This window comes from Polypterus senegalus, chromosome 4 (assembly GCF_016835505.1).
Source record: "Polypterus senegalus isolate Bchr_013 chromosome 4, ASM1683550v1, whole genome shotgun sequence".
NCBI classification, from domain to species: domain Eukaryota; kingdom Metazoa; phylum Chordata; class Cladistia; order Polypteriformes; family Polypteridae; genus Polypterus; species Polypterus senegalus.
The window spans coordinates 52,022,946-52,049,899 of NC_053157.1; the positions used below are offsets into that span (position 1 = coordinate 52,022,946).

Below are 26,954 nucleotides of genomic sequence, written 5' to 3' on the forward strand. Positions count from 1 at the left end.
TTTTACATAACTTATCTTTGAACCAAATGTCTGTGCTATTTCCTTTAAAAAGAAGAGGTAAAGATAATGTGCATTTATGAAAGTGCCTTTATGCTAAATGTGACATTCACAAGTCACTAAAGGTCATTTGATGCGCTCTGTCCTGCTGCTGCCCTGTCTATAGTATACAGAACCGACTACTACACGAGTGGAGGGTCATTTGTTGAACAATGAGAAGAAAAACACAGTTATAGCTGACTGCAGTGACAAATTTGACACCTACATCTGATTCTTTTTAGGCATAATTATTTTTTCACTTGGCAGCATAAGTGCCCATATTTTTCACTGATTTTCATTAGCTGCTAAAACTCCTTTTTTTAGATGTAAATGTATTTTTCTTTTTTTAACATTTCCATTTACTTTAAAAATTTCACCTTAAAATAAAAAGTGCATACTTTGGTGCTTTTATATTTTAATATAGTGTCACCTCTTTTTGGTTCACTTACACCTTTTCTCCAGACTACTACTGATTTAATTTTTCAGTCTTAACCTACAATATTTGTTGGCAGTTGTGGGCTCAGCAAACCTATACCTGGTCTCTGGATGTTGAAAGTTTCCTTTGTCCTTTTTTTTTTCTTGCGGAACAAATTTTTCATCTTGGTCAATTGATAAGCTAAAGACAGAATGCTTGAGCAAAATGGATACATGATGACGCTCTGCATCCCTGCCTTCATTTAACCTTTTTTTTCTTTGTCAGGAGGCAGCGTTTCAGGATAGCATACTAGCAGTACTCTGTTTCCTAGTGGGCCCATGAGACTAGGCTCCCTTTCTAACATAAGTCTCATTGATTGCAGCTATAAGGTGAAGGGGATCCAGAATGGCAGGCATCTGCACTGCAGAGATTTTAAAATTCCAGTGAGGAGAATGAAGGAGTAGGGAAAGGGGGAGAATGGACGGCTAGGTAGTTTGTGACCATCTGGGATCACATGACTCAACACTTACAGAACACATTCAAAACACTGCAGCGTCACGAAAGAAAGAAAGAAAGAAAGAAAGAAAGAAAGAAAGAAAGAAAGAAAGAAAGAAAGAAAGAAAAAAATCACATATTTACACTGCAGCAAAGGTGAACTCTACGTTGTATTTAGACAGTTTGAATTAGCTGCATTTAATCCTTTTAGGTGATTTAGTTGATTAGGAGTGAAGAGATACATGGATGAAGAATGCAGAGGGGTAAAGAAATGGAATTTAATTACAGTCCCAAAGGGAGGACCCACGAGCTGAGCAGGTCATTAGCTGGGCGGTCAGGAGCTGTTATTACACATGAGGCCCAAGCCAAAAGATGCACTACCACCTGTACACCATGTTGGGATTAATAAAGTATCTATGTATCTATCTATCTATCTATCTATCTATCTATCTATCTATCTATCTATCTATGTATCTATCTATCTATCTATCTAACACTGTTATGAAATTCCACATCATTTTCTGCATATTACTGCTGTCTTGCACACGTAGGGTTAACCATGTTCCGGGAATTGTGTTCATCTTCTCCACAAAGGAGGCACTTTGAATAATATACTCTGGTAATTTTTAACAAATGCCTGCATTTTGCTGGACGATCAGGTATTTCCTTAGGAAGAGATGGGCTCATTATTTAATAAATCATTCTGCAGTAAGAAATATCCATTGAAATTCTGAGATTAATTAGGATGGCCTACTAATTGCTGAGGTCAAAACTTAAAGAAATGCTGGATGGCCTGAACAATGGTTCAAAAGATATCACATACTTGGCTGTGTCATACTTTTGACAGAGTGAAGATGATTAGATCTGACTTAGTACACACCATTATGTAAGATTCTAGACATGCAGTGACCTCTTTATTTGAAACACACCAGTAGCTGCACCTTGTAGCACCTTCCCAGTTTCTCAAATTCATCTGTCAACTTCGACTCAAGGGTTCAAATGTGAGCATATTCACTTGTGCCACATAAAAGGAGGCACACACAAACTGCTCCCTTCACAGATTGTGGCCCAGCCTTTTCTATAGTTATGTATTTCCTGCAAAATTCAGCCCACCTGCTTTAAGCATTCAGAGCAGTTCACCTCCAACTCCCCATGTAATAATGTAACGTAATACACCTAAGGAAATGCATTTCAGCAGAAACGTAGATATGGAAGTCACTTGCTCGATACTCCAGTACCACATCTTTGTTTCCATGCCAACAGACCAATTACAAATGCAGACACATTGCGATATTCCAAACAGAAAATTCTTACTTAATTAAGAGAAACACCAACTGCTTTATGTAAAGGAATCATTTTATTTACAGTTTATTCAAGAAGAGTATTTAGGACAATCACTGTCTTCTCTGACTCAGGGGTAAACGGTTTCTATTTTTGCAGTCTGAACTTTGGACTGATAATGATCTCACGCATGTATAGTACACCAAATGCATGTAACATGAGGAGATCCCCTGCAGCTGTTGGAGCAATCACAGACCATATCTACAATCCATGGGCAACTGGAGTTACATTTTTAAAGGCTAGACTTCTTCATGAGCTGCAATAAATTAATCTCTTGACAATCTATCACCCAACTTGATAATAAAATTAGCTTCATTAACAGAAAAGGAAGCAAGCACAAGGGGTAACTGGCAAACGATTGAGAGTTCAGACAAGGGGATTTGATGACAGGGAAGACCATCCAACTTATTTAAGCCCCACCACTGCGTTTCAAGAGAGTACATAAGTGCCAGCAGTGTTATGATTTATTACTGAAGGGAAGACAAATCATAAAAAATAAACCTCTCAGAATTCCAAGAAAGCTACTAATTGATTCTTTCAATTAATTTATTATACAATAAATAAATTAAACCAAATGATAAGGTCAATTTACTATAATTAACTAACCTAGAAACAGAAATAGGGAAAAGAACATAAGGGAAAATAATCAGACAAAATGAAATCCAACAAAAAGCTGAAGAATAAAGGCAACATATTTGCTGCTAACATAGCAAAAATGAAAGGCCTAAAAGGTCAAAGCAAAAGAATTAGATGATGAAAAATTCCTAATCAGGAAAAACACATTACAAATCTTGAGGGAACATACATCTAAACCCAATAAATAACTAAAATACATATTTAGATAAACTTGAAGTCCAGAATCAAAAGAAACTAAGCAAGAACACACCAACATGGTCTACTCACAATTTTGGATGTTTCCACCTTCAATACAGCACATGATTTACTTTCAGTAATTTAATCTTCACAAAATGGCTGCACCCATTATCAAAGTAGGATACCAAAATGGCAGCAACAAAAACATTAATAAATAACAATACAAATTTATCAAAGGTCCAATATCAAAATGAGGGTATTTAATCATGTCCACATCTTAACAGGGAATATAAAAAAACCTCAGAATGATAAGAAGGTCTAAACAGAGAGAAACATATCTTCTTCTGGTATGGAGTAGCATATGAAAAAAAAATGATACTAAAAATTAGGGGAAAACTTGAAACAAATTTAAACCTGAAAATCTGTACTTGTAAAGGGAAACAGGAAATATTGTTTTCTGATAGTATATAACTGTCTTAAAAGAACTATATATGACCTGTTTGCAATAAATGGGCCTACACCTTGAAGAACAATACCCAAAGTGCTGTGGGATTTAACACAACTGGTAAGCTGATGCAAAAATTAGATAGGATTGGTAGATGCCATGTCTTGTGCTGTGTTTGTTTGGCAGTAGCGACATCAGCAGCAGGACGAGCAAACAAGTCAATGAGAAAAAAAGCAACTTTTATAGATTCAAGATAAAAATGCATCCCAAATATCTCAAATCGTCTCTGTTTGAGTAGCAAAGCATTAAGAAGAACTTTGATTGATAAGAGGTCCCCTAGTGTGCACAATTAATCAGTAGTGCATTTGTTATTTGTTAAAACATACATTCTCATTTCAAAAAGTACATTCAGATACATTATAGTGGTATCTACTAAAACTGTCAGTACTTTCGATTACACCGTGATTTTATTTATTTTTGGACATGCCATTTACTCCTAACAGAGTCAACTGGAGAATGTAAAGCCTTAAGATGAAACAGAACTCAAAACCAGAAATCTTTATAAGATATAATGACCAAACCAAAGACTAAACCACAGAATTGGAAAGAAAACCATTCCAGGATTACCAGACCGAAAGAAGCTTTAATTAATGGAATCAGAAGAAAAAGTGAGCATTAGCTTTGACACAGCAAAGAGCTGCTGCAAGCATTAGTCTTCGTATGTCTCTTAGGTGACTGCAGTCCAAACAGCTACAACACTGCCCACTTAAAAGGATAATTTTGTTTGCTGTATAACCTGAAGTTATCATCAACCCAAACATGCAAGAAAAACAGACTGACACATCTGCAAAGTACTCTCTTACCCATCTTACCACCCACCTGTCCAACACTGAAGTTCTAAATTCATACAAGTGTGCAGCATTACAGACTTAAGACCTGAATCTGTTACACAAGGCAGTGTAAAAGAATGGACCCCATTTAAGCTCACCAGCATCAAAGCACAACATAAAAACAGAATTGGGTTAGAAGTGGAGTGGGGATATTCAGGTTTTAAAAAGGATAAAACAAATTAAAAAAAAAATTCAAAATTATTGAGACACAAGAAAAAAACAGATTATCAACCGAGCATTAAGTAATTTCTGGCCATTGGCTTACTTTGACAAAGTACATAAATCAAGAAGGGTGTGCAAGAGAAAATTAATCTTTCTCAGGCTATTTTATTTATAAATTGAAAAGTAGTTATTTTAAATCCTTGTTTTTCTGAATTTATCCAGGCATAGTAGAATAAGAAACAGAAAAATGTAATCAAAAAGCAAAAAATACACTTTTAATATAGTATTTGCAGTCATAATTAGGGTGATAATAATAAAGGTAATTGCTAAGCATTTCGACAGAACTACCCCAACAGTAATTTTCATTTCCTTTATTAACTGATTACAATGAACAAAGTTACAATAGCTTGCTGTATTTTATACATACGCTCATTTAAAATAATTGTGATTTCTCCTGATTAGTTAAATATTTTAGAGCTTAGCCTTGTCTTATCGATCTAGTTTATACTTTTAGCTCTTCTGGTCACAGTGGAGGGGTCAATATGGTGGCTAATGGAAAGGCAAGGCAAAGTTCAGGGATAAGAAGTATGAACTACTGGATCTATAGGCCTACACATTAGCCAGACCTGCTACTGTAGGTCTCATCACTATGTGTTACTGTAGGTCCATCTGATAAGAATTTCTAGAGGAAATGTTAGTAACCCAAGGGTCACTTCTGCTTCTAGACCTCTCACCATGTCAGCAGTGACAGGCAGACTGATAACCCTGAAGGTTCTACCCCAGGCCTGGTCCTAGACTATAGGTGAAGGACGATCTCACTTTTAAGAAAATATAGGGAGCATTACTCTATACAAAAGTGACTCTGTCTCGCCAGCTAACCAAGAAAATGGGAGTGATGTCTGTAGGTGTGTGATGCTTCTTTACAGGTAACTAAGTCTGTGTTTTTTAAACTGCTGAAAGTGCATGAACACAGTATTTTTAAGCATTTTGGAATGCAAATCTCTTATTTGCATTACAAGGACAGAAATAGACAATGGATATGATTTCCTTTGTTTTCTGTATAGCCAAACCATTCACTTCATGTTGTATACGGTGCCAAAGCAGAAGGCTTAGCAATGTGCTAGCATGGTAAACATACAGATTTGTGTGAGTGTTTACTTACTTTTCCTTTTGGCAGGAGCCTCCTAATCTCTACTCTGTCTAAATGCCAGCCAGAGTTTATTCCTTTCCCATTGTGTCCGATTCTTATCTTTTCAATGACATCACCAACATCTTCAAGCTGTAAATATAACACATTTGTTGTAAAAACTGACCCTTGTTTGTTTAATATACAATAGATTTTTCTTTCATTACTATGCACTTGGTGCTACTGAAAGATTGTGAATGTCTGTGTTGATAATATAACATTCTCAGATCTGCTTATTTCATTTCAGTCTTACACGGGGCCAGAGCCTATCCACAGACCCAGGGTACTTACTGGTCCATCAAAGGGCCCACTTGCACACAACTGCCACACCGTGTGCTAAATAACCAAACACACACTTGTTGTGATTATGAGAGGAAGACTTGTGTACTTGGAAGAAAAGCCATGCAAGGAGAAAGCTCCAATTCTGCAGACAGTAGTAACTGGTTTCGAGGGAAAGCCCAGAATTCTGGTTTCCTGAGGTGTCAGCATTCACCACTCTAATGTCATGCCATGAATTAATTTAAACTATAGGGTTTGCTATATAGTCACATATTATATTTACTTAGAAATATCAATATATACGATACAAAGGACTAGGTCAATATGAATTTTCTCATGTGCCAAAGTAAGTGAACTCTTTGCCGTTATTTTTTCCTAATTTGAGTATCATTTACATGAGGTGTACATGATTAGTAAATCATTATGGAGCAGCCTGAAGGGCCACTTGTGATCTCTTCAGTTTGTACTTTTATGTTTCTTCGAGATCATGCTGACCTCAGATTTAGAGCATATTTGTTTGTTAATGTATTCATTTATCAGGGTTGGCTTACTTTTGTACATTTGTGACTTGACCTTTTTTTCTGCTTCATGAAACTACTCTCCTAAACAGCACATGGCATGTATTGATATTACTCCCTTCTTTTAGCACAAGTAAAGGTGCAAAAGAGATATGGTGTATTGAAAGAACCACAATAGGGGTTCACAAACCTTCAAGATGCATAAATGCTTAAAAGATGTATTGCCTTCATTTGTGACATTCTATGAGGGCATGATCAGAATACAGATGCACACAGCATGTCGATGAAACAATGGTTAAAGGATCATCCCGAGAGAGACAGAGAGACATTAGTCCAGTAAGAGAGAATGTACCATTTGCTGCTTTGTTTTAAAAGGTGTGCCACTAAAAGCAGCTTCTTATGGTAGCAAGTTTCATTTCACACAGCAGGGATATGTGGTTCTGGGTCTAAGATGGGTGCTACGATGGGGAAATGGGTGAACAATGCAGTATGTAGACAAGGCCTGGACAGCGCATGTGCACAGTGGAATTTAGCATTTTAAGAATGTGTCAAAAGAGACCAAGAGTACAATGGGTAATAAAACGCATCAGCTGTACATATTAAGCAAGTAAACTTAATTCCTGATACAAGTACTGGCATCAAACTATACTACATGAAATTGCTTTGCGAATGGAAACTGAAATGAGAATGGGATGAAGATCTAGCATGTCCCTGCAAGAAATGAGACGAGTCCTATACAGAGCACAGGTAAAAAAAAAAAAAAAACGACCATTTTCAGTTGGTTAAAGGTAGGCAACTGGGTGAATCTCTTTATCTGCCTGAGCGTGTAAAATCTTGTTCAGGTTAGACTAAAGGTGCCATTGCTTCATTTTTTTATCCTTCTCTGAATGCGGCCTTTGTATCCTGCTACATAAAAGTCTTCATTTAGTATACTTTCCTGGCAGTTTCAGTTTTCAAAACATAATTTTAGTGTTTAAATGAAGACATGTCTAGTTAAAAAGACAGTTAATATGTATGGCATGAGTGAGTAGGTATGTGAGATTGAGCTCTGGGATACACTGACATACCATCCAGAGTTGGGTCTTTTAATGCAGTGAATGGTACCCCAATGGGCTCCAGCTCCCCACATCTCTTTATTGGTCTAAGTAGGTTAAGAAAAAGGCGGAAAAGATGGTTTGGTTTAGAAAATGCATAGAAGGGAGGATTGTTGTCTGAATGCAAGCAAGCTGAAAAACCAATATAAATTAATCTTAGTACTAAACTAGTGAATATATTATGGCTTCAGAAAAAATTAACTTTGTGTATTTTTTCTTACAATTATCTGAAAACAAAATTGTGGAATCAAGTCTGCTAAAGCTTCCATTGTACCCTATGATCCTACTCTAGCATTTCAGGAAACTACAGTTCTGATCACCAAGTTACTACTAGAGTCTCTCTTTCTCTCATTGGTATAACTTACAAACCCAGCACTGATGGCCACCTCAGACCCTAACATTTGAAGAACGCATAAAGATGTCCCCTTACCTCCACAATAAACTTGTCTACTGCACCACGCTCAAAGTACATCCGTCTTTCCCTTTTGTTAACACACAAAGATTTCTGGTGAGTGCAGATGCTGTCTCTTCCATACAGCACAACAAAAACATCTGAATCTGTCCCAGCATTGTAAATATCACTGGTGTATACAGTTATTTCATAAGGCACAACTGAAAGAAATCAAAGGAATACAAAAAGACTTACAGAGTTAGTGAAGGTGAACTGCATCAGTGTGCATCTATTACAGGAAAACAGAAGTACAGCTCATTCCAACGAATAAAAATGTACAAAAAAGCTATATAAACAGCCTTTACATGTACAGCCATTATTAGGCATGACTCTTCTGTTTTTAATTGTAGTTTCAACCTTTACCCAGTTTCAACATACTAAATAATAGACATATTAGGTGTTTCATAATTTCAGTACAGAAGGGTTCACCTTATAAGCTGACATTGAATAAACACTCTCAATCACTACTTACCAAGACCTGGAATAACCACTTTCATAAATTCAATAAATCCTGAGTATTATTGCTATTAGTTGTGTGAACAAAAGGAGAACACGTGTCATGGAAAGCTGATTTTGGTTCCTTTTCACATTCCTCCTATATGTTACTTGTAGAAATGCTTTTTTGTTTTGATAGCAAGCTGTTTCAAGCTTGCTTTCTTAATGTTTAAGATGTTTAATGTATAAATACCAAATGCTAAGATATACATAAAAGCATAAGACGTTTGACAAATGAGTGGAGACCCTTAGGTCCATCGAGCTTGTGTGGTTTGATATTGATATTTTTTTTTTTAAAGTTTCTTCTTGAATTACATAACTTGGTAGTTTTTCTCCAATTTTCTAGACTTGTTTACTGAAGGATTGCTTGATGTTTCCATTTTGAATGCTTTTTCATTAATTTCCAGTGGTGTCATCTAGTATATTTTATGTTTAATGGATCAGTTTTACCAATGCCTTTCACGATTTTATGTTCTTATTAGATTATATGCCTTCCAAAACATTGAAATGCTGGATTTCTTCATTGCCTTTAGAGTGACAGAGAGATTTATTTTCAATTTTCACGCAGTTTAAAGCTACATGATCTAAAGCCCACAGATCACTACTTTTACTTAAATGAAGTAGAGTTATAAATATTACAGCCATATCAAGTGAATGCAGATCAACAGCATCTATTTTCATCCATCCATTTTCCAACCCACTGAATCCGTACACAGGGGTCTGCTGGAGCCAATCCCAGCCAACACAGGGCACAAGGCAGGAACCAATCCCGGGCAGGGTGCCAACCCACTGCAGGACACACACAAACACAACCACACACTAGGGCCAATGTAGAATCGCCAGTCCACCTAACCGGCATGTCTTTGGACTGTGGGAGGAAACCCACGCAGACACATGCAAACTCCACGCAGGGAGGACCCGGGAAGCGAACCCGGGTCTCCTAACTGCGAGGCAGCAGCGCTACCACTGCGCCACCCCATCTATTTTCAGCCAAACTAAATTACAACATAGTGAACTTGGTCATTTGATGTGTTTTAATTGTGAACTTGAAAGAAGAATACTTGTGTAAACTGCAGAGGCACTACAGTATGTCACCTAGTCCTGGAGATCTCCTGTGGCCAACCACTCTTATAATCATGGAGTAGGTTTAAGTAGATGGTCTTTTTTCACTTATTCCACATTTAGAGAAGAGCATTAGTGTATGACTATTTCTGCTATTGTTTTAGTTTCCTAACTCACTGTTGTCACTATCCTGTTATTTTTTTTATTTGTTTGTTTGCTTGTTAGTTTTCTTTCTTAATGGTTTTGCTGCTAATGACAGTTAACAAATGGAGCAGACAACACTGAATGGTGAAAAGCTGCAAGTATTTCTGGGTCAGACCCACTAGCGTGGTCTCCAGCTTAAATAAACAAGCACCTGGAAAGCAGGATGACAATGACAATGATGATGATGATGATAATGAAGAAACTTTGAAAACCAAGATAAAAACATCACTAAATTCTCTCCAGGTAAAACATATTAATGCTTGCTACATTCAAATAAAATTTAGCAAACAAAGTTTGAAATTCCCAGCGTCAAGCTTTTTGTCATTCTACATGTTTTATGCTGGTGTTTACTTTCGTTATTGTTCATTTTCACATTAGGATACAATTAAATAAACTCCACAGAAAAAAAAAGTGAATAAATGGAAAATGGACACAAGACAGTTAAACTATGGAAAATATATGAATAATGAATATTTTTTTCTTAATGTCAATTTTATTCTACTGCTCTTTTATAAATGCAGAATACGATCAGCTAATTATATGATAATCTCATTATTACATATATTATATACTGTATAACAATGAGATCAAACATGACCTACCAATTGCCAAACTGTCTCTAGTAAAAACCTGTCGAAGCAGGGGTCCTCCAGAACTAGTACTGTAATACTGTAAAATAAGGTGTGCTGGGAATGAGGTCGTTTTGACAATTGAATTTTGATTATTTTTCACTGTTTTTAGGCATTCCATTGGTGACATCTGCACCATTATGTGCCTTTTTCGTCAGTAGCTACGCATCATTAGGTTATGTTTGTGAAGACACGTCAAGAGAAAAAACATTGGCATCTTCAGCAACTGCATTTGTCTTCAGGTTGTAATCTTTTGCCTGCTTAAAGACTTCTTACCCCTTTGGTTTTGGTCACCACAGTGAATTTGGTGTTTTCGTTTCAATCAGATTTTTGGGTAAGCCTTTCAAAGCCTTTTGCCACTTATTATTGTATAAATAAATAACATTCCTTGCACTGTACAATTACAAAGGTATAATTCTGTAAATTATACATACCAAACAGTACAGTATATACTGTACATTCAATAAGGACAGGATAGCATGACCACTAGGAGTAAAGACATTAAGTTTAAGACATTACAGCAAGTCATATTGTGCTGCATAATTTTATTCTCAGTACTTACATGGAGTATACTCCTCAGTCTGAAGTTCAGCAGGAAAGAGGTCTCTTATTATAGCTCCATCATCTTCCGTTTTGTCCAACCAACGGCCACAGGGGAAACGTAACCTTTGCCCCAGAGAAGGAGCATCAATATCTACCCAGTCCAGGAACCAACCAGGAGAGCCACCTGAAAAGTACAGTAGCCTTAATACTTCCTGAGATACATGTACCACCCCATCTCTTTTTATTTAAATTAAAAGAATTATACATAGAATAAAAAAAGTTATTTTACAAGTCAAAGTTCCAATCTGTTACCATACAGGACAAAGAACTAGCAGTTTTTAACTTTAGTTTTTTTTTTCTTTCTGACATTGGTAATCTGTGCTTCTGTAGTTTTTTGGACTTGACAACGTAAACTTCATTTCAACAGTTGGATGACTCACTACGCTTCTGTCCACACATTTCTTTATTGATTCAGTTCTGTTGCTTTTTTCTTCTCTAAATCTATTATATACAACCTTTCTTTAATTTCTATGACAATTCAACATTTTGTCTCTGTTTTGGATTACTGCTGCTCTGTGCTGGCATGGCTCCCAGTAAGTGGTATCCAGATTCTCCTTCTCCTCCATAAAGCTTCTCCACGATTGGCATATTCTGTCCCTCATGATACACATGCTACTTCTCTGCCTTCCTCCCTCCAGTGTGCTGCTTTTGTGGTAGTTATTAACTTTAAATCTCTTATCCTTGCATGGTTCTGCTTGTTACTATCAGTGGCCTATGCTCTCTCCATATATCCCCAAAATAAGTCTCCGTTCTGTTTCAGCCAACTTTCTGACTGATCCCATCGCTCTAAAACGTGGATCATTTTCAGTTTTATCTGTCCAGCTATGGAACAAGCTTCCCAAGACCATCCAAAATGAACCTCTTGAGGACACTCCATTCACCCAGCTTAAACTTTCATTTTCTTCTCCTATACTGTGCATAAATAGCTTGGTGTAGTTTATATAAACCAATGCTTCGGGGACATAATTGAATGATCGTGTGAATATATTATAATAAAGCATAAAAACGTTATAAGTAAAGCTGTTCAAAAATCCATGTGAGGAACAACCCATAAACTTCATGCTGTATATATAAAGAAGATCCAATTAATACACCATATTTAGAGTATGACATGTTCTATAAATTTTTAGGGAACAATACTGTTAACAATTGAAACAACATCATGTCAAGGTCTTCTACTGAAATTCTATGAATTGTATTTAAAATGAGCTCAGATGAGACAAAAAACAAAGGGAATTGGGCAAGAAGTGTATCACATTTCTGTTCTGTTGTATGTCAGTCAGTCATCGTCCAACCCGCTATATCCTAACACAGGGTCATGGGGGTCTGCTGGAGCCAATCCCAGCCAGCACAGGGCGCAAGGCAGGAACACATCCCAGGCAGAGCACCAGCCCACCGCAGTCTGTTGTTTGTGGCAATTGTTAACAAATGACATAGTACTTAACTCTCTTCCTTACCTTTGTTGTCATGGCCGATACGAATTTTTTTCAGTGATCCAATATCAACAGCCTCCACAGTAAACTCGTCAATTTGGCCTCGTTCAAACTTGTTCTTGTGTGTCTTAGAAGCTTTGAGGTTGATAACACCTGTTAGAGCAAATATCGCTTACTATGAATCTGAACATTAAAAGCTAACGGGCCAGCTACAGTTTCAATGACAGGTTCAAAACATCAAAGTTTTTCATCTTCAGATGCAGACATTTAAAAGAGCATTTCCAAAACTATTACTTTGTAATAACTTAGTACTTTGAAAAAAAAAAAACGCAGGTGATATTAACACAGGTGACAATTTTAGACACAATCATTAATATAAATATAATAAATATAGTCCCTTATTAAAGTGGCAAATTAAACAGATTAGTACATGCAGCATGGCTGCTAAAAAAAGAGAATATCATTACATATGATGAGTACCAACTAAATTATCTTAAAAATCAAAAAGCTGTCTTCTGTTTTCCCATTGTAGGAAACCGAATACTAATTGTCTTCATTCCTAAAGTGTCTACCTTGTTTCATAATACATTTTCAAATTACAGAACGTTTAATTCTTTAAAGAAAATGTTACAAATTGTTAAAACAACTATTATAGCCATTAACTGTACTTTCAAGTGAAACCAAATCTGTAAATTAGTTAACTAATTTCAATTAATTGTCATTTAGTTCACAATTATTAAAAACAATATGACAGCATAATGTGTTTTCAGGGTATAAAAAAAGAACGGAAATGTGATGCAATATTTACAAGATAGCAGCTATTAGTAAATATGGTGATGCAATTTTAAAACAAGTTAACAGAAAGACAGAATTTTTAACTGGCTGTGCAATCTGAAATGAACTCAGCATAAAAGAGAATATTGGCCAGCTAGAGATCCCAAAAGGCATGGCGGGGTGTCTCAGTATAGTGGTGCTATAGTCAGTTGTGCAGGACTAACTTAATATAAAAAACATCATGTGAAGCTTATAACACGACTGCACCATCATAAGAGATAGCATTAACAACATGATTCAGGTCAGACGTTTCACTTTTCAGGGTGTAAGAAGAGGCCTACTTTTGACATATTTGAGCTCATAGTAAAGTATGATATAATCCATGAAAGCAGATGCTGGCTGCCCCCATACAGTGACATTAGCATTTGCTTTAATAAGCACATTGTTTGTAAATTGCATTCATCATGATATCTGCTGTATATTTCTTTAGACCTACACTATATTATTTATATTCTGTGTAGTGAGGTGCACTCAACTTATCTTATTGATTAAAGAATTTTAAAGAATGCATCTGTTGTTTTTGTCATTATTGACAGACTTGCATGAAGCAGGATTAATTAAGGAGGGCAGTACTGTACTTGCACATTTACTAACACTTGGAGAGGAAGCAGAAACACCCCTGAACACCCCCATTACACCTGTCTTCCATACTTAAACCTGTCAGGATGACACAACAAGCAACAATGCATGGCGAAAGATTTAAATAAAAAAATGCACCTCAGTTTGATCTGGTAATATTTGTAAGGATTTCACTTCATGAATGAAACATTTATTCACTTTGACCAACATAAAGTATGTTCAAATGGTTTTTTTTAACAGAACCAGAAAAGAAATTGTATAAGACTATACTGATTTTTTGGCCCATAAAGTGCCTTCAAACTTTGCTTATTTTTTATCCTAAAGTCCAGTATGTGTTGCCTGCACATGAAATATTATACTTTGATTAAGTGCAAAATCTCTTTCAGCAAAAGTGATTTCTGAAAGCTTTTATACACAGAAACATGCAAAACCATCTTTAATCACAAAAAGAACAACTTTAATGTGAAGACGTTTTGGGTTTGATTAAAAAGAAAAGAAAATATTTTTTTCACGCCAGGGTACTAAATAACATAAGCACAGCTTTACCTGTGTCATCCTTTTCTCCATAAAGAACTGCAAAAACATTGGCATCTGTCCCAGCATGTTTTTTATCTCCAGTTTTTACCTTTAGGGTGTAAGTAGTAGACTGAGCTGAAAACAGAAAAAGAAAAAATGTATACACATACTACCAATCACTATATACTTTTCCATTATAACAGCATGCCATTGTCCTAAATATATTCCCACCGTATACCTGCTGGCTCTTTGAAATAGATAGATAGATAGATAGATAGATAGATAGATAGATAGATAGATAGATAGATAGATAGATAGATAGATAGATAGATAGATAGATAGATAGATAGATAGATACTTTATTAATCCGATGGAAATTGCAGGAAAATACAGCAAAAAAAAGGCCCAAATATACATGTAACAAGAATTATAATAATCTTAAATGTGCTAACAAGGTACAAATACACATACTACAAGAATTATCAATAAATAAATTAACAAAATGTAGGTATTTAGTAGGTGTATAGTGATCAAAATTGCACATACTTATAAGTTACAGTTTTACAGGCCCAGATAGGAGTCGTTGGCACAGTATGCTAAATATCGCCTATAGCATCATTGCCTGTTAAGATGTCTGCTACACCTGCTCAGTAACATTCAGCAAACATGAAACCACCACCACCTTGACTGTGGGAGAACTCATTAAAGAGCCCGATGACTGACAGAATCAACCTCGCACAGCACTCCTTGGAGCAACACATTTGTCTCAGAATGTTACAAGATGGGCTCCTCTTTTTAGCCAAAGCCACATTCAGAGGGTGAGAGTCATTGTCCAAGATAGAAAGCAGCTTCCTGAGTGACCTTTGCTGTACCACAATAATATGCAGGAATGATCAATAACAACAACCACTTTACTTGCCCTCGGCAGATGTAATCACTTTCAAATCAGATTCATCTAGAACATCAAACCTCATATCTGAAAATCTCAGGGTTTTTTAAATAAGTGTAGTTCATAGCTGGCATGTGCAAGGTGCCTTGTGGAGGTCTAAAGAATAACAGACTAACTGTAGCAGACAGGACATTATGTTTATATAGAACTAGCTGTGTAAGCCCATGCTGTAAAAAGCCGGGGCCCTAGAAACTATTGAAATCGTCAGAAAAAAAAACTGAAATGTAAAGATGTCAGGCAATTGAAAGGAACTACTCTGGGCATCTCTCTCCTAGGAGGTTTCGTTTTGCTGACGTGCTCGTATCGCTTGTGCATTAGCGGCGGGAGGAAAAGTAAAAGAGATACCATTCTACTGATGTTAGTGACTAAGCAACTTTATCTTTCTTTGGAGGTTTCGTTTTGCTGACGTGCTGGCCTCGCTTGTGTTATTAGTGGCTAAGCAAGTTTTCTGTTTCCTCGGAGGTGGAGCCCTTACCCCGACTCCACCTCTCACTTCCGGGCCAGACAGACACACAAACTTCCACGTGTAGACGTTTATATATAAGAAAGATTATTAATCACTAGGCAGTGTGCACAAACAATTAAATAATAATGTCAGATTCTAAGTTATATTATAAAACCTGTACAGTACTCTCCGATTCTATAACAGAAGTGTCCAACTCTGATCCAGGAGGGTTACTGAGGCTGCAGGTCTTTCTTCCTGAACTTTCTTAATCAGTGATCAATTTCTGCTGATAATTGACTTAATTTCACTTCATTTTAATTCCCTTGTTTTTGAAGATTGAGTCCTCTGAATTGCTTCTTTTCTTCCCTAAATGGCAGGCAAATAAAAATGAGATGGAAGCTTAGCCAACAGATGACCAGCTAAATTGGGACTTCAAACTCCATAGAATTCCACTCCAAATAGTTTATAAATTAGAAGCCGGTTCTTGTTATTACTTAAACCCGTTATTTCATTTCATGGCTTGTTGCTGCTCTCATTCTGCCACATCAGACATTTCCAAAACTGTTGATTTTCCTTTATCTAAGAGCACTCTCAAAATGTTTTATGTACCTGAACAGATCAACATTACTAGGACCTTCACCTTTCTTTATTTTCAGATGCTGCATGATGAACACAGGTTGCTGGTAATGTTTTTGGCGCATTTTGAATCTCATTTTGTTTGGCTGCTTATCAAGAAAGAAAAATAATTAACAGGTCTGAGCCTTAAACAGCAAGTAAATTAAAATGAATGCAAAAGACATTGAATTAACAACAAGAACTGGTCAATAATTAAGAAAAGGGTTGGAATGAAAACCTGCAGTCACAGAAGCCCTCCAGGATCAGAGTTAGAAAACACAGTTCTATAATGTCCTAATGAGTCTTCCTTCAAGCATCAGGTGCAAGTGTGGTCCCCAAAGCAGAGGCCAAAACAAGCCATAGAAGTAAAAGCAGTGAAGTCTGCAGATATACCAAACTAAGCAGGAGGGCAGATAATGTATATTCAACTAAACTGTTACAGAGGTCCTTGGATAGCATATATGCTTGGGTAGTTTTGTGGAAGATGAAATTTAAAGTAAGTAAATGTAAACTATTACATGTAAGAAATATAAACTTTACAATTGAATACACAATGGGAAATCTGAAACTTGAAAGTAAACCTTATGAGAAAGACCAAAGAGTTGTGGTGGACTCATCTCTATCTACATCCAGGCAATACACAGACGTGGTCAAGAAAGCTAATAGGATGTTAGGTTATACCTGTATATCAAATGTGTGGAGTGTACACCAAGGGAACTTATGCTTAAGTTATATAATGCACAACTGAGGCTACACCTGGAGTTCAATGTTCAGTTTTTTACTCCATATTACAAAAATGACATAGCAGCACTAGAGAAAGTCCTGAGAAGAGTGACTAGGTATGAGTTATGAGGAGAGATTATAGGATTTGAATCTTTTCATTTTTGGCAAGCATTTATTTAATTATGAAAGGAATTAATACTGTATAGTACAGTATAGTAGCAAGGACATGGGGACAATGTTGGAAACTTAAGGGCAGATTTTACACAAAGGTTAAAAAGGTTTTTGTTCATGCAAAAAACAATAAACACATGGAATAAATTACCAAGTAGTGTGGTAAAGAGCAGGACCTTCAAACCTCAAGTTGTTGTTATTTTGGACATCAAGGTGAATAGGATGAACAAGCTTGTTTGTCTGAATGACATGTTCTCATTACACTTTTTCTAATATTCGGTGGACAAAAAGCACCAGACTGTCAGTCATTGGGGAGTTGCATACATTGTTACACTGCTCAGTGATGTCTGTTTAGTGAATAAATGAATGTCTATTTTAAGCCTTTCTCAAGACTAATCAGATCTTTTACCACTTATAAAAATATCTTTAAATATTATTTTCACCTTTCTGCTCCAACCCAAGAGTAGCCTGAGACTGCTTATCACTCTCAGAGTTCTTCTTGAGAAAAGCCTCATCAACAGGAACAAGCTCCCGGGCAATTTGACCATCATCTTCATCTATGGCTAACCACCGTTCGCAAGGGAAAAAGTACCTACATAAAGTCAAACAGACAAGGAATGAATTTATTTAACATCACACAGAACCTGGCACTTTCCTAGAAGGAACAAATTGATAGTGTCACTAATTAAATTCAGAGTATACTTGCAGCCGTCTATGCAATGCTATGTAATTAAAGCAACGTAAATGTTAAACAGGCTATTGTTGTGCATTCATGCAGACTTTAACTAAGCATTTTAGTCACTAAATCACCTCAGTTAGAAAACAGCATAAAGAAAATTAATAAGGCAAATACTAAAACAAGAACATGGATTATATGTCATATACTATAGCATCAGACTGCTTTGTTAGTTTTAACGAGGGAGACGTAAGCAATCCTAAAACGACTTCTGGTACTAAATTGCAGTAAGCAAATAATCACTAAAAGTGTAGTTATATCTGACTGCCAGCAGAGAGGGCCCTTGGTCTGTTGCGCCTGTTTAACAGCCCATAGTACTCAGAACTGTGTTTTTTCATTCACTGAAATTGTAACCTATGATTCTATCAGATAAGAATTTCATAGAAAAAAGTTTGAAAGAAATGCAGCAAATTTTGAACAGTGTTGCATAACTCAAAGTTACATGTTTAAGTTTATTTGGAATCATGTCTGCGTGAATCATTTTTGGCAAGGAGAAAAGTAATTCTAGGCTCCTTTCATGTTTGTATTTATTACATTACCAGCTTGTTAGACATGATCATTTAAATAATTAACCTCCTTGTGTCAAGAATACTAAATAGAAAAGGCAACAAAAATGGACCCCAGTAGGCTTCCTGTTGATCGACATGAATTGTAAAAACTGGCAATTACAGATTTAAATAGTAAGAATCTCAAAACATTAAGATACCTCAGAAACTTAACACTTTGATGAAGTTTCCTCCTAAAGTGGCACTATGAGTGAAGGAGTTTAACCAGAGGAGCTCTACTTACGTTGTGTCATCTTTGCTGTCCAAGATCTCCACCCTGTCCAGAAACCAGGCAGCATTCCCCTGGGCATTGTCATGGCGAATTCGCAACTTCTTTAGCTTCCCTAAATCAATAGCAGTAATTGAAAATATATCTTCCTGGAAGACAAAAATGCCAAGTGACTTTGAATGGAACACTTCCACCAAAGTGATAATTTTATTTATTGAGATAACTTATTTAGGTTAAAAAAAGTCCACATTTAAGTGTATGTAACAGTTCTGATTATCCATCCATCATTTTCTAAACCCGAATTTTCCATTACAAAGCCACTACAATCTATTATAAACAGTTGAAATATATTACGTTTTAATGTACTGTACTTATTAGGCAGCTTACTTTTGTTTTTAATTTAAAAACCTAAGTATTCTTTTCTGTTTACTCCAGGAGTGTATGAGTGGACTGCTGGTTGGGTAAAAAATGTTCTCTGGATTGGTTAATTTCCTAAGCTGTGCACAGAAAAATGATGGAAAACAGGTCACCTATAAAAATATACCTGTCTAGTATCGCTGAAAACTGAGTTTTGTAAAAGAAAACATCCATAATTCTCAGAACCCACTTAATCAAAATCAGGGCCATTGTGGTCAGAGAGTAACCCAGCAACATTAAGCACAAGGCAGGAACCAACCTGAAATAACCTGTCAGTTTTTCATTGAAACCATTTCACACACGCTCTAACACTCATTCATAGGGGCCCAGTTTAAAGTCACCAGTCAGCATAACACCTATGTCTTTTAAACTACATAGAAACCATGACTATGCCAGGATTTGATCTTGGATCTATTGAGCTAGTTGAGCATCAGTAGTACCTTGATATCTTTAGGATTTGGAAACATGCTGAAAGTAGACTCCAGGCTAGCTGACCATAAACTTTATGCTTTCTGCAGCCTTCCCTAGCTATGTTAGTTTACTTTTAAACACACATACTAGAAATGCCATTTAAAAATGAAAATGGTTTCAAATGAACTAATCTGGCACTGTGGCACAGTATCTGTTTATGTGAATAACAAACTCTGAACATTTTGCTCCCAAACTCAGAACAAAACACAGTTGTCTTCTGTTACCAATGCCATTTGCCGCCATCACTGAACCTCTTGTAATGCGTTTTCATAATCAAGCAAATATTCAAGGTAGAACCCCAGCAGAGAGTACTCATGCTGACCCTTGTCCACCACCGAAAGTGACTACAATGGGCCTGTGAGTGTCAGAACCACAGAGCAATGGAAGATGATGCAATGGTCTGATGCATCACATTTTCTTTTAGATCACGCAGACAACTGAGTTTGTGTGTGTGTGTGTTGTTTACCTGGGGAAGAGATGGCAGCAGGATGCACTATGGAAATAAGGCAAGCCAGCAGAGGTAGTGTGATGCTCTGGGAAATATTCTGCTGGGAAACTTTGGGCCGTGACATTCATGTGGAAATTACTTTGACACGTACCACACACCTAAAAATTGTTGCAGGCCATGTACACCCTTTCATGGCAACATCATTCTCTGATGGTAATGACATCAGGACAATGTACCCTGCCACACTGCAAAAATTGTTCAGGAATGGTTTGAAGAATATGACAAAGAGTTCAATGTATTGATTTGGCTTCCATATTCCACAGATCTCAATCCAATCAAGCATCTGTGGGATGTGCTGGAAAATCAAGTCCAATCCTTGGAGATAGATAGATAGATAGATAGATAGATAGATAGATAGATAGATAGATAGATAGATAGATAGATAGATAGATAGATAGATAGATAGATAGATAGATATGTCTTTAAAAAAACAGACCCAACTGTAACCACATTTACATTGTTTACTAATACAAATTGGTCAATAATACAAATAACCTAAGCATTGCACTAACCTCCAATTGTGGCGGACGGCCTGGATGCTTCTATAATGGATGGGCCAGGAGGATGGAGGGCAGCCCCCTTGGGTTGCTACAGCACCACGGATTCCCACAGGGCATGCTGGGAGCTGGAGTTTGCTGCCGCCCTGTTGGGTTCAGTTGGTGCCTCCAGGGGGTGCTGCAGAGCCTGCACAGCCCTACTACACTGGGCTTCCGGGTACTCCATAAAAGGAGACAGCCACCACTACTCTGGGAGCCAGAGTTGGGAGGAGGTGGACAAAGCTTGGTGAGAAGGGGTGGAGACAGAGAGAGAGAAAGAAACAAGAAGAGAAAAAGAGACTGTGCTCTTTTGGTGCTTGTATTGAACTGTGTAGTTGGGAGCTTCAGTAAAATGCTTCCTCACTTAAATAAAGGCATGCTGTGTGGCAAGACTGGGCTCTGTGCCTGGGTTTGAGGAGCTGTCCTCCCCCTGGTGGTCCATACAATTCTGTGACAAAGTTGTGAATACATACTACATATTCTAATACGTTAGAGAGAATCAAAAAGAAATAGATCGTACCAGCTTAATTAGCTTTGGAAAGGAACTCCTGTTCCAACACATTTTTATACACATTGCTGTGTGTTTTCTACTAACTACTGTCAACACTTGCCAGACAGACTCCAGCTTCCCCACAACCTTGTGCAAGCTAAAGCTAGATTGGAAGATGGATCAACAAATGTTATCAGTTTCACCCATGCATTATAATCATCTTTTCCAATCACCCTTAATTGAAAAAATTTTCAAAACATGGAAGGTTTTTGTGATTGCGACCCTAGGAGATTTATGTACTGACAATATGTTTGCATTTGTGAAACATGTATGTCTCATATTGAATCTTTCAACAACCCATTTTTTTGAATATATCTCAATATACTGTGAGCTTGGTTGGAGATGGTCAATGGAAAATAATGTTCAGGTCTCTCCAGAGATGTTCTATTGAGTTCAAGTTCAGGCTCCTGTTGAGCAACTCAAGGACATTCCCAGAGATGTCCCTAAGGCACTCTTGTGTTGTCTTTGTTTTCTGCTTACGGTCACTACTCTGTTGGGAACTGAATGTTCAGCCCAGTCTGAGTCCCACAGCACTCTGAAGTAGGTTTTCACTTAAGATATCTCTGACCTTTGCTCTGCTTGGCTTTCTCTCAATCTCATCCAGTCTCCGATTCTCTTCCACTGAAAAACAAGCCCACAGCATGATAGTGCCACCACCTTGCTTCTGTTATTGGAATGGCCTTAAACAGACATGGAGGTATGCAGGTATGGATTCATCAGACCAGAGGAACTTGTTTCTCACAGTCTGAGAGTCCTTTAGGTGCCTTTTGCAAACTCCAAGTGGGCTCCTATGTGTCTTTTAATAAGGAGAAATATCTGTCTGCCTACTCTGGCATAACGCCCAGATCAGTGGAGTGCTGCAGTGATGGTTGCCATTTTGAAGTTTCTCACATTTCTAGACAGGTTTTCTGGAGCTCAGCCAGAGTGGTCATTGTACTCTTTGTCAGCTCTTTTACCATGGCCCATCTCTCATGATTTGTTCAGTTTGACCTGGTGGCTAGCTCTAGTAGGAGTCTAATTATGAAGGCAAATATGCTCTTGGGAACCTTAAAAACTGTAGGATTTTTTTGTAGTCTTCTCCGGTGTCTCAACCAAATCCCATCTCAAAACTCTGCAGGAAATTCCTTCAACCTCATGGTTTGGTTTTTACTCAATTATGGGACCTTACAAAGATATTAATCAATTGAACTGACCACAAGTTGACTTCAAACAAGGTATAGAAACAGAAAAAAGATGACCAATACATTGCATCTGAGCCATATTTCAAGTTTCAAAGGAAAGGGTCCAAACAACTAAGTTAATGTGATATTTCAGTGTTTTACTGTTTTAAAAAGAAATTATTTAAATGATTGTAGCATAAGGCCTGCAACATAGCAAAATGTGAACAAAGTGAAGACTCTGAACACTTTCTGAATCAACTTTATGTGCTGGATATAAGCAAACACATATTTTGAACACATTAAACTTAATGTACTCAAAGTTTGACCAGCTACCAATATTCATGTGTGTATGAATCTTAGTCTCTGAAGAGGCTGTGAACATGCTGCATTGGGTACTGTGTTGAAGCCAATTCTGCTTTGACCAAAAGGTTTATGATTTAAAAATAAAACACAAATTCTTTTCTAAAAGATTCACTTTAAAAATTAATATCACCATTATTAGGTTTCATTTTAGGCAGCAGTGCAAATTACTTTTTATTTTAATATTACAGCTTCTTTAACAGCTAAATCACACCAAGACAACATGACAATATACAGTACCTGTCCCTTTTCAAACTTATTGAGTTTATTTGACTTCTTCAAATGACGTTCTCCAGTGTCTCCGTTTTCTCCATAAACATTGATGAAGACATTTGCATCTGTTCCAGCACCCAACACTGTTCCAGTGAAAACGTGAACTTCGTATGCGTTTTCTGCATTAAACATAGAATTTTTTATTAGACCTTTATTTGGCTTTTTACAGACGCTAGATAGATAGATAGATAGATAGATAGATAGATAGATAGATAGATAGATAGATAGATAGATAGATAGATAGATAGATATGCACACACACTACAGTCTGAAGACATACCAGAATGGCTTAAAGGAAAGAAAATTAAAAAGAAAAACTTCTGACTTGGTAATCACCATCACAGTGAAGCATGTTGCAGGCATATTGTTGTAGGTATAAAGGAGCCCCAGTTTCATTTTGTGACACACTTCTGCTGAATAAATCATTGACTGAAAGTTCTCAGTGTGTCAGAGATAGAATGTACAGCTTTGTTCATAATGGCACTCAGTTTTGTTTTAATTCTCTCTTTTGCTACAGCTTCCAGGGGATCCAGAGTGAGTCCTATAACTGAACTTGCCCTTTTAATTAGCTTGTTGATTTGGTGGGCCTCTCACACAACAGCATAGAAAACTGCACTGGCCATTACAGAGTTGTAGAAGATATTAAGGATGTCACAGTCTCCTACATTACTTTCTTACATTGTTCCTCTGTGTTCTAAGACCTATTTAGCCTGTCATTGATGTGGACCTGCAGGTGCTTGTAGGACTGCGTCATCTCTGCATTCACTCCCTGAAATGTAACTGGACATGGATTGCTCTGTGGTGCAAAAAAAGTCAACAAACAGTTCCTTGGTTTTGCTGATGTTAAGCTGCTGACAATTCTTTCTGCACCAGCAAACAAAGCTCCTCACCTGATTCATATATTCTGTCTCATCTCCCTTATTTATACACCCCATAAGGGCAGGATCATCTGGGAATTTCTGCAAGTGACCTGACCTGATGTTATTTTTATAGTCAGAGGTGTACAGAGTGAAGAGAAAAGGAGACTGGACTGTTGCTTGTGGTGCTCCAGTGTTGCTCACATCCACTTCAAAGAGACAACAACAACAACAACAACATTTATTTATATAGCACATTTTCATACAAAACAATGTAGCTCAAAGTGCTTTACATAATGAAGAATAGAAGAATAAAAGACACAGTTAGAAAATAAAATAAGTCAACATTAATTAACATAGAATAAGAGTAAGGTCCGATGGCCAGGATGGACAGAAAAAACAAAAAAACTCCAGACGGCTGGAGAAAAAAATAAAATCTGCAGGGATTCCAGACCATGAGACCGCCCAGTCCCCTCTGGACAGTCCCTGAGCCTCACAAACTGTGGTCTGCTAGACAGATAGCCCATTATCCAGGACACCATAGGCTCATCCACCTGCAGATCTCTGAGTTTACCTCTTAACAAGGATGGCTGGATGGTATTGAAGGCACTGGAGAAATCAAAAAACATAATCCCCACAGTGCTGCCATAATTCATATGTAATTAAAGTGTTTACAATACATCCTTGGTACACACTAAAAGGTTGTGCAAGCTGTAATCAGTAAAGCCTATATTTTAAACATGCTATATTAAATTTCTTTTAGTGCACCTACTATTCAAACTAATTTCTATTTCTATAGTCATCCTTGACTTTTTGTTCATGCTGTCATAATCACAGTTATGTAGACTTTTGCTATTCACTCTAATGAAGAGTTCATGTTTATATTTTTTAAAAGTATGATGCATTTTTTCTCCACAAGGTGGTGACTTTACAGGCTCCAGATTCTATGAAGAAGAAACAAGTTCACAGATTTAAATTACACTGTGTAGCATGAAGAAAAAGCAAAGATTCTCTAATTAAACAATTGTTTTAATTAAATATGGCAAGTCTTTGAGGGACACTTCCGTTGAGAAACAAGGTGAGGGGCGGTGGCATTAAACAATGCACTATATACACTGGAATTAGTAGCAGTAGTCTAGTTATATACTGTAAGTCAGTTAACTCTTGAAGGTTGATTCTGTAAATAATAATAATACTTAAAATTTTACTAGAGATATCATCAAAGGCAAAAAAGATCAATACAAATTATATGCTTGAGTAATGAATACAGATTAAAATATGCATTGGTGCTGGAATTCTGGTTCCTAATGTGTGATCATCCAATATTGTGATAGTGTGTTAGATTCTAGTGCTATGGGTTGGGGATATTGTTTATACGGTACAAAGCAAGTTGTAGTATAACTAATGCTGGAGTGTTTGCTGTCTATTATGCAGTGTATTTTATAAAACAAGTGTTAAAATGAAAGCATAGTTTGACTTGTACATTAGAAATCTAAAATGAAAAGCAGTTGGCCTAAGAGCACTTTAACTACTCAGTCTTCCAGGTCCTTACTTTAAGTCTTGTGTGAAGAAGATAACATAATTTCTATTGTATTATCGTTAGCGAACAAATCATTTTAGGACATGATGGGAAATTATATAGTTTGAATAGTTTATTCAGAGAACAGTATCAACTGCCAGACAGTGTTCAGTAACCATTAAGAAGGCTAACAGAATGTTAGGTTAAAGAGCACGATGTGTAGAGTACAAGTTCAAGGAGGTTGTGTTAAAGCTTTATAACGCATCAGTTAGGCATCATCTGGAGTACTGTGTATAGTTTTGGTCTCTGGGTAACAAAAACACATAGTAGTGCCAGAAAAAGTCCAGTGAAGAGCGACTTGGCCAATTCCGGGGCTACAGGGGATGAGTTTTGAGGAAAGATTTAAACAGCTGAGCCTTTTCAGTTTAAGCAAAAGGAGATTAAGGGGAGACATGATTGAAGTGTTTAAAATTATGAGAAGAATTAGTTCAGTGGATCGAGACTGTTACTTTAAAGTTAATTCATCAAGAACATGGAGTCACCGTTGGAAACTTGCTAAGGGTAAATTTCGCACAAACATTAGGAAGTTTTTCTTTACACAGAGAACCACATACCCTTGGAATAAGCTACCAAGTAGTGTGGTGGACAGTAAGACTTTAGGGACTTTCAAAACTCGACTTGATGTTATTTTAGAAGAATTAAGAGGACAGAATTGGCAAGCTTTTTTCAGCTGAATGGCCTGTTCTCATCTATGTTGTTCTAATGTTCTAATGTACAGTGTTTCTGACTTTTCTCCTTTTGCAGACTTCATGCTACTGCCTGCTGTTTAAATATTCTCTAGACAATTAGAAATGATTTGTAACCCTTTTCAGACTATTCACCAGCAACTATTTTTCTATGGTTTACAGGAATTTCTTTTAGATGCAGCATGATGTGACCTTTGAATCTTTATCCTTAGAGAAAGAAGCTGAGGTGGTTTGGGCATATGAAACAATAGGCAAAAGGATGACTGGGAGAAGAGAAGCACCGAGATTAAAGAGAAGGAGATATCGCTAAGAGAACAACCAAAGAACACCTGGTTGGAAGTGGGTCTCACACAAAAGGGTAAAAAGAACCACAAAGAGCAGAGAAAAAACATTTTGGAGGGCACTGAGCTAACCTGAGAAAGCCCATAAAATGGCTATTAATATGTGAAGACTACATTTCATGCAATACCTTTTTACTTACATGACACAAAAGTACTGAATTGTACTTGTATGGGTGTATCTGAGGTTAGACTGGTAATAATAAAAAAAACAGAAGTGAATTTTAAAATGAACAAAGTTAGTCAATATACATAACTGAATGAACTGCATACATCTGATGCTGCATGTGTGTTAGGTTTTGCATGTAGCTTTCCATGTAGATTTG

General features: G+C 36.9%; 1 protein-coding gene across 1 annotated transcript in view; it reads right to left on the bottom strand.

Moving 5' to 3' along the window:
* The window catches only part of LOC120527337 (lipoxygenase homology domain-containing protein 1-like), a 247,802-nt gene that overhangs the window by 81,155 nt on the left and 139,693 nt on the right, over nucleotides 1–26,954 (bottom strand). The window contains exons 25-32 of the mRNA XM_039750623.1: nucleotides 23,136–23,287; nucleotides 18,909–19,042; nucleotides 17,827–17,975; nucleotides 14,511–14,615; nucleotides 12,576–12,704; nucleotides 11,078–11,242; nucleotides 8,105–8,286; nucleotides 5,760–5,876 (exon numbers count right to left, since the gene is read on the bottom strand). Coding sequence (XP_039606557.1) covers nucleotides 5,760–5,876; nucleotides 8,105–8,286; nucleotides 11,078–11,242; nucleotides 12,576–12,704; nucleotides 14,511–14,615; nucleotides 17,827–17,975; nucleotides 18,909–19,042; nucleotides 23,136–23,287 — 1,133 coding nt within the window. The remainder of the gene's footprint in view (nucleotides 1–5,759; nucleotides 5,877–8,104; nucleotides 8,287–11,077; nucleotides 11,243–12,575; nucleotides 12,705–14,510; nucleotides 14,616–17,826; nucleotides 17,976–18,908; nucleotides 19,043–23,135; nucleotides 23,288–26,954) is intronic.